Source organism: Vigna angularis, chromosome 3 (genome assembly GCF_016808095.1).
Source record: "Vigna angularis cultivar LongXiaoDou No.4 chromosome 3, ASM1680809v1, whole genome shotgun sequence".
In the NCBI taxonomy this organism is placed as follows: domain Eukaryota; kingdom Viridiplantae; phylum Streptophyta; class Magnoliopsida; order Fabales; family Fabaceae; genus Vigna; species Vigna angularis.
The window spans coordinates 8,059,366-8,066,457 of NC_068972.1; the positions used below are offsets into that span (position 1 = coordinate 8,059,366).

Genomic DNA, 7,092 nt, shown 5'->3' on the forward strand with positions numbered 1-7,092 from the left:
GACCTAATTTTGATGCTAGGAAATGAGAGAAATAGTGTTGGATCCACGTGTTGCAAGCCCGTGATCCCGATCAAGCTTCCTTCCATCACGAACGTTCGAAAAGAGGTTTTTGCCATTTTTCGTAATTGGACAAACAACAACACGTTTTCTTACTTAGTTTGTACTATCACTTAAAATTTTCGTAAGATTAAAATGTATATATAATAATAACATAATAAATTATGGAAACGATATGTTTAGGGTTGACGAACGGATTTTTAACGAGAGTTCAGTTTGTTTTTAAAATTACCAATATAAATTTTTTAGAATTTTTTTTTATGAAGGGTTAAGTCCTGCTATAGAAATAAATTTTTATTACGAAGAAGTTATGTTGTGGGTAACTTTAAAATATAAAAAAGAATTCGTTAAAGGGAATGATGGTTTTTCATAAACTAAAGTAATAATTTACCTAAAATTTTATGTCGATTTGATCAATTATTTTTCAAAAGATGATGCAAACTAAAAAAGGATAGTGGTGTATGTGTTACAATTCTCTAATCCACTAATTTGATGGTGCCTCACAAATTAGAAGTGGCGTTATCTGTATTCATAAATCTGTCTTGAGTTTTGATTGAACAATTTAAAGTCTCTTTAATTATTTTTTAGTTGAAATTTCATGTTAAACAATATTATTCTATAAAATCTCATAAAATCATTACAATTAACATACACAAATCATAAAACTCATTATTTTAATATATCACAATATATAAGAAAAACACGCATCTAAAACATATTCAATCAAAGTTTATATCACATTAAATTCTAATTAAAAATAAATAAATATATATATATATATATATATACAAACAATTTAACTTAAAACAAGTATAATTATCTTTTTTTATCTGTGAAAATAATATTTAACAATTCCAAGTGTCTAAAACACATTTTATTTATAAGATGTTCTGTATATATATAAAAACATCACAAAAAGGAATATAATCTATTATAAAGATCACTACTTAGCAAAGATCGCATTGATGATTCAAATAACGCATGCAAGCAAGAAAAAACCACATGCAAAAATAAAAATAAAAATTGGTCTTACAAAATAAAATAAAAAATAGATTTAATCATTTCGGACATCCTTATTTTTGCATAATCGTTTCAAACAGGTCATCGTATTTAAATGCTTTCAATTAGGTCCCTTATTATGGAAAATTGCATCAATTTAGACATCGCCGTTAGTTACGTACTAACACCGTTAAAGGAGGTGACACGTGTCAGTTCATGTTTTCTTTTACTTTTTGAATTATTATTTTTTTATTATTTCACTTTTTATTTATTTTTAATTTAAAAAAAAATAAAAATGTCACGTGTCAATTTGATATTATGCCACGTGGCAATGACAGCGTGACATAGCAATGACAATGCCATGTGTCATTGTCAGGCCATTCGTCATTGCATTAGTCTCGATTTGGTTCATGTATTTTTATTTTGTCTAAATTTGATTTCTGTATTTTTATTTTGTCTCAATCTAGTATTAGTTTTAAAAATTAAACAAATTTTGTCCCTCCTCAAATTCAAACAAAATTTAAATTGTATATAAATATTAACAAATATTTTTATTAAAATTGATATTTTTATTAAATATTTTTAACAATATTAAGTTTAATTATATTTATATTACTTATGTTAATTATGTTATTTAAATATACCTATAAGGGTTTAAAAAAAGAGTGACATAACATGCAGGTGTGAATTTTCGTGGAGAAAGTTTCCATAAAAAATCATGAAAGAAGAAACTACCTTTAATTACCGTTTTCCCAAAAACATTCTCCAATTTTTATTTTAAAAAAAGAGTGAAATTTCACATCGATAATTTGTTCAATGAGCTAAATCATTTGGAAAATTCACACCATCATGTTATGTCACTGTTTTCTTTTAACTCTTATAAGTATATTTAAACAACATAATTGATATTTATATAATTAATTAAATAAAAATATAATTAAACTTCTTGTTAAAAATATTTAATAAAAATATCAATTTTAATAAAAATATTTGTTTAGATTTATATACAAATTAAATTTTGTTTGAATTTGGAGAGGGACAAATTGTTTAATTTTTAAAATTAAGACTAAATAGAGACAAAATAAAAATATAGAGATCAAATTGAGACAGCACAATATCAGTTTGACACGTGACATTTTAAAAAAATATAAATAAATAAATAATGAAATAATAATAATTAAAAAAACTACGAATTGACACATGTCACCTCCTTTAAGGGTGTTAATACGAAACTAACGAGATCTAAATTTATTCATTTTTTCACGATAAAAGACCTAATTGAGAGTATTTACAATACAATGACCTATTTGAGACAATCCTACAAAAATAAAAATGTCTGAAATGATTAAAAAAAAGTAATTTACTAATTCAAATAAACTAATAGATTCAAATTAAATAACTCATCTTAAGAATCACTTTTATAATATGTTTTAAAATAATAATTCCATTTATACTAAATACTTTTTAAGAATAAAAGTAAAAAATATATATAAAAATTCAAACAAATCAAAACCTAAAATATAGAATCTAAATTACTAATTAAACTACTGTATTTATTCTTAAAAAAATATCTTTTTATGTGTGATTTTTTAAATTTAAAATATATTTTTTTGTGATTTTATTTTTATTTTCATTTTTATTATGCATTGAAAATTATTTGAAGAAAAAAACTGAAAATGATATATAAATAACTTATTTAAACTTTTGTTGAAAATAAAAATAAAAATATTTTCACTAAATTGAGTGAAGGAACTTTAAATAATTATTACATACTAAAAATAGAGTAACAGTTAATAAATATTACTCCCCCGAGGTTCTAGGGAGAAATAAAGCAATAAATAGGTTTTATTGATTATAATAAATTATGTGTAAAAGATTTTTTTTAATTATCATAAAAAACTATTAACAGATTAACAGTCAAAAAGGGTATGAGATAAGAAAAGTATGACTTCTGTATGATTCCCAATCCGAATGTTCACACCCAATATCCCAATCCCATACACCCCGACTATTGTGTGACCGGTACACCTTTGACCCCAATGCTCTAATCACTGCACATCACCGAACTGTTGAATCTTGAGACTCACGCAGTCGCATCACGTGGATGATCTCACACTCTCACTCCCTCACTCAAGGGCACTTGATCTGCCTCAGAGGAAGGTTCCTCCAACCACTGATATCAGCTTCCTTCTTTGACCGCAACACTATCCCAAACCCAAACGAAAACCTCTCACAATTTTCCCAATTCACGCGTTTCTTTCCTTTTCTAACACCCTTGGCTTAGGTTTTTCGTTCCGCAGCTCGGTCTTCGAATCCTCTCACCCAGAGGTTCGATTCGTACCATGTAATTGTGGGATTTTTGCTTAGCCACTTCTTTATTCCCAAATTTTTGTTCTCTATTTCCCTGGTTAGGCTTTTTCATTCTAGGATTCGATCGCCGGTTTCGAGTACACGAGGCTTGGGTCGTGTCATATTATTGGGGTTTTGGTTTTGATCTTGAAAGTGGTAGATTTTGGTGTGGGTGATCGACGTTGTTTGGTTTTTGCTCACGATCGAGAATGGGTGAGGCTTCAGGAGATGGTTCCGCTGATTGTTTCAGCCAGATGATGTCGTCGATGCCGGGCTTTCGCTTCCATCCTACGGATGAGGAGTTGGTGATGTACTATCTGAAGCGGAAGATTTGTGGGAAGAGGCTGAAGCTCAACGTTATTCGTGAAACCGATGTGTATAAGTGGGATCCTGAGGAGTTGCCTGGTATTTGATCGCTCCTATTTATACTTTATAATTTTTTTTAGTCGATGATTGACTGATTGTTATGACGTTGACTTGGGTTTGTGTTTCTTTTCATTTGGTTGTTTTTGTTGTTCGATTAGAAGTTGATGTGGGGATGGGTATTCAGATCTTCATGTTGTAAATATTTGTTATGACTGGTCTTAGCATTTTGATGAAGTGATGCTTTGGGTGCGATTTTTTTGGTGCAGTACCAATCGTTGACTTGGGTTTACTTCGATGAGTGTTATTTGGTGTTTTATTTTTAGCTCTAATAAGCGGTTCAGGTTATATTTGTGTTGCTGTGAATATGTGCTGTTTTTTATGTTAGGATGCTCACAGGGGTTTTGTTTTCCTTAGCTTTGTAGACTGATGATTTCATTTACGACAGCTCTAGCTATGTTCTCTTTTTTTTTTTTTATATTCGGGGGGTGGTTCGAGATCTCTTCATTGATATGGTGGGTATTTCATAGGAATCAATGTTTCAATATTGTGAATGCTTTGTAGTTCTAAAGTTTTGGCTTATCTTACACAAAAATTATATAGATTTTGATATTATGTGCATATATACTTATCTTTCATATTCAGTCTCAATATTTCTTTAATCTGATTCATAAAATTTTGTCTGCCATTCAGTTTATTCTTGTTTCGATAGTAGCTAATTAATGGCTTATAATATTTTGCAGGGCAATCCATACTGAAAACTGGAGATAGGCAGTGGTTCTTTTTCTGTCACAGAGATAGGAAATATCCTAATGGTGCAAGGTCTAATCGAGCCACCAGACATGGATACTGGAAGGCAACAGGAAAGGATCGTAATGTGATATGCAATTCTAGGGCAGTTGGAGTGAAAAAAACCCTGGTTTTCTACATAGGCAGAGCTCCTAGTGGAACGCGGACTGATTGGGTTATGCACGAATACACCATGGATGAAGAGGAGCTTAAGAGATGCCAAGGTGTTAAGGTACCATTTTAAGTACCCATTTTGCTTCAAACTTTTTTATTTGTTTTCCTTGTTGTTTTGATGATGGTAAGAGTAAATGTACTGACTTTGAGTTTTTATATAAATTCATTATCAGGACTACTATGCACTTTATAAGGTTTTCAAGAAAAGTGGACCTGGTCCTAAAAATGGTGAACAGTATGGTGCACCATTTAATGAACAAGAGTGGGCAGCGGATGATGACATTGTGGATTTTAATAATAACATAACTGATCAGGAGGATCCAAATGTTGTCCCTGAGAATGGGAGTGCACTGCATCCTTTGCTTGATGATGAAATCAATGACATCATTAGAGAAATTTTGGATGATGAGCTTGTCCTTGATCAGCAGCATGTGAATGGTTATCTTGACTTTCCTCAGGTCTGTAATCTTCTCATTTTTTCTTACTTGATTTATATCCACCTTCATTTCCTTTTTGTTTATGATGTGGGTAGGGTGAAGGGGTAGGAAACCTTTAGGAGCATATACTATATATGTAATTATTTATACTTTTCCAAGTTCTGATCTTTTTGTCTATAAACTGATTTTCCTTACCTGAGGGGATAAAGATTATTGTTGACGTTGTTGGTGATAAACTGGCTTCTGATATGACTGCAAAAATTTGTGAAAAGCTGCTATATGTTGTGGTTTTGGATTTGTGAATGCTGAAAAATAATACATTTTGAATATCTCTACTGAAATAAAGAAACTAGAAGGCAGTCTCATTTATTTTGTTGATTGTAATGTTGGTCTTCCTTTCTACCTTTATCAGATTTTTCCTAGCTACTGATGATTCGTTGCCCTTTTAATTTCTACTTGTCATTTCTGAAAGTCATTTACTGATGTTTGTCCTAAAATTGTGTAGGTTGTTACTGAAGAAACACAAAGTACTGTTGTGGATCAGTTCTCTGAGGTGCTTATGTACCGTGAGACAACCGATCCTAGCTGTCAATATTTTGATGTGCAGCCCAGCTTTGACTTCAACCAGCCAGTTACTTCTCATTTACAAGTTTCTGAAGCTTCTGAGGTTTCTTCTGCCTCCAACATCCAAAGAAAGGGGCTTGACTTGGATAAGGTTGGCTTTTTGGAAATTAATGATCTCATTGATAATGATCCTGCTTTGGCAAATGTGGAAAATCCGGTGGAGTACCCGCATTTTGAAGATGGGTTAAGTGAACTTGATCTGTACCAAGATGCAGAGATGTTTCTTCGTGACCTGGGGCCAATAATTCACGAAACAGATTCACATGCATATACAAATGCCCTTGTCAGCAACAATATCGAAAGTCAAAGTTACCAGTTGCAATCCGGTTCTGAGGATGCCAACCAAACTGTTGGTGAATTCTGGATGCACGATGAAAGAAACACCCTGATTCCATCAGAAGAAGGCTTTGTCGATTCTTTCTCACTATCATCCCCAGGTATAGTCAACAGCACATGATACAGTGTTGCTCCCCTGCCAAAAAATGATTTTACTCTTTGATTCGGATGGAGATGCAAGCTTCCCATCTCATTTGTTCTGAGCTCTTCACAGTTTAATGCTCTTGATTGACATGCCAGCTTATATGCATGGCAGGAACTTTTCTGGAGTATAAAATTTGTGCCATTTTGATAGCTTTTAAAACTCAAATTAAGTTTTCTGATTTTATGTTCTCTCTGGAAAAATGAGAGCCGAGCCAGTTTCAAGTGTCTGTTTTGTAAAATCTAAAACAAATGTCTTAGGCTATCCCCTGATATATGCTAGTTGTTGTTTTTTTTGGTCATGTTTTAGGTGTTGTATGTGAATCTCTCAGCTTTCCTACGGAAGGCAATTACAATCAAAGTAGCACCGTGGAAGATGTTTCTACAAGTAGCTTCTCCTCTTCTCTCTGGGCCTTTGTTGAGTCAATACCTACTACTCCTGCATCAGCTGCTGAAAGTGCTTTGGTGAATCGAGCTTTGAATCGAATGTCTAGCTTCAGCCGGGTAAAGATCAGGCACACAAACATTACTGCAGGTAAAGACACTGCAACTACGAAGAAAGCAGGCAGAAAGGGATTTTCATTCCTTTTCTTCCCTATTCTTATTGCTTTATGTGCTTTTTTGTGGGTTTTTGTTGGAAACTTAAGATCATTAGGGAGATGTATCTCTCCTTGATTATTATATATCATGTAAATCCAAAGTTTTGCTGCTAGGTATATATTGTCTGGGATCTCCCAGTTGTCTGGTACCTCCCGTAACTGCCAAGCAGTGCTGTTCTAACATATTCTCAAAAATAAAAAAAATATATAGTTATCTTTGTGAA

General features: G+C 32.1%; 1 protein-coding gene across 1 annotated transcript; it reads left to right on the top strand.

Moving 5' to 3' along the window:
- The first annotated feature begins 3,251 nt into the window (after positions 1-3,251).
- LOC108326310 (NAC domain-containing protein 17) lies at positions 3,252-7,092 on the top strand. The gene is made up of 5 exons (XM_017559732.2): positions 3,252-3,810; positions 4,512-4,789; positions 4,905-5,189; positions 5,674-6,229; positions 6,580-7,092. Exons 1-5 carry the CDS (start codon positions 3,615-3,617, stop codon positions 6,942-6,944), a joined length of 1,680 nt encoding a protein of 559 aa, XP_017415221.1. The 5' UTR covers positions 3,252-3,614; the 3' UTR covers positions 6,945-7,092.

Coding starts and splice junctions, on each gene's coding strand:
- LOC108326310 (XM_017559732.2), top strand. CDS start 3,615: ATGGGTGAGGCTTCAGGAGATGGTTCCGCTGATTGTTTCAGCCAGATG. Junction 4,790..4,904: donor AGAGATGCCAAGGTGTTAAG/GTACCATTTTAA, acceptor ATTCATTATCAG/GACTACTATGCACTTTATAA. Junction 6,230..6,579: donor TTTCTCACTATCATCCCCAG/GTATAGTCAACA, acceptor GTCATGTTTTAG/GTGTTGTATGTGAATCTCTC.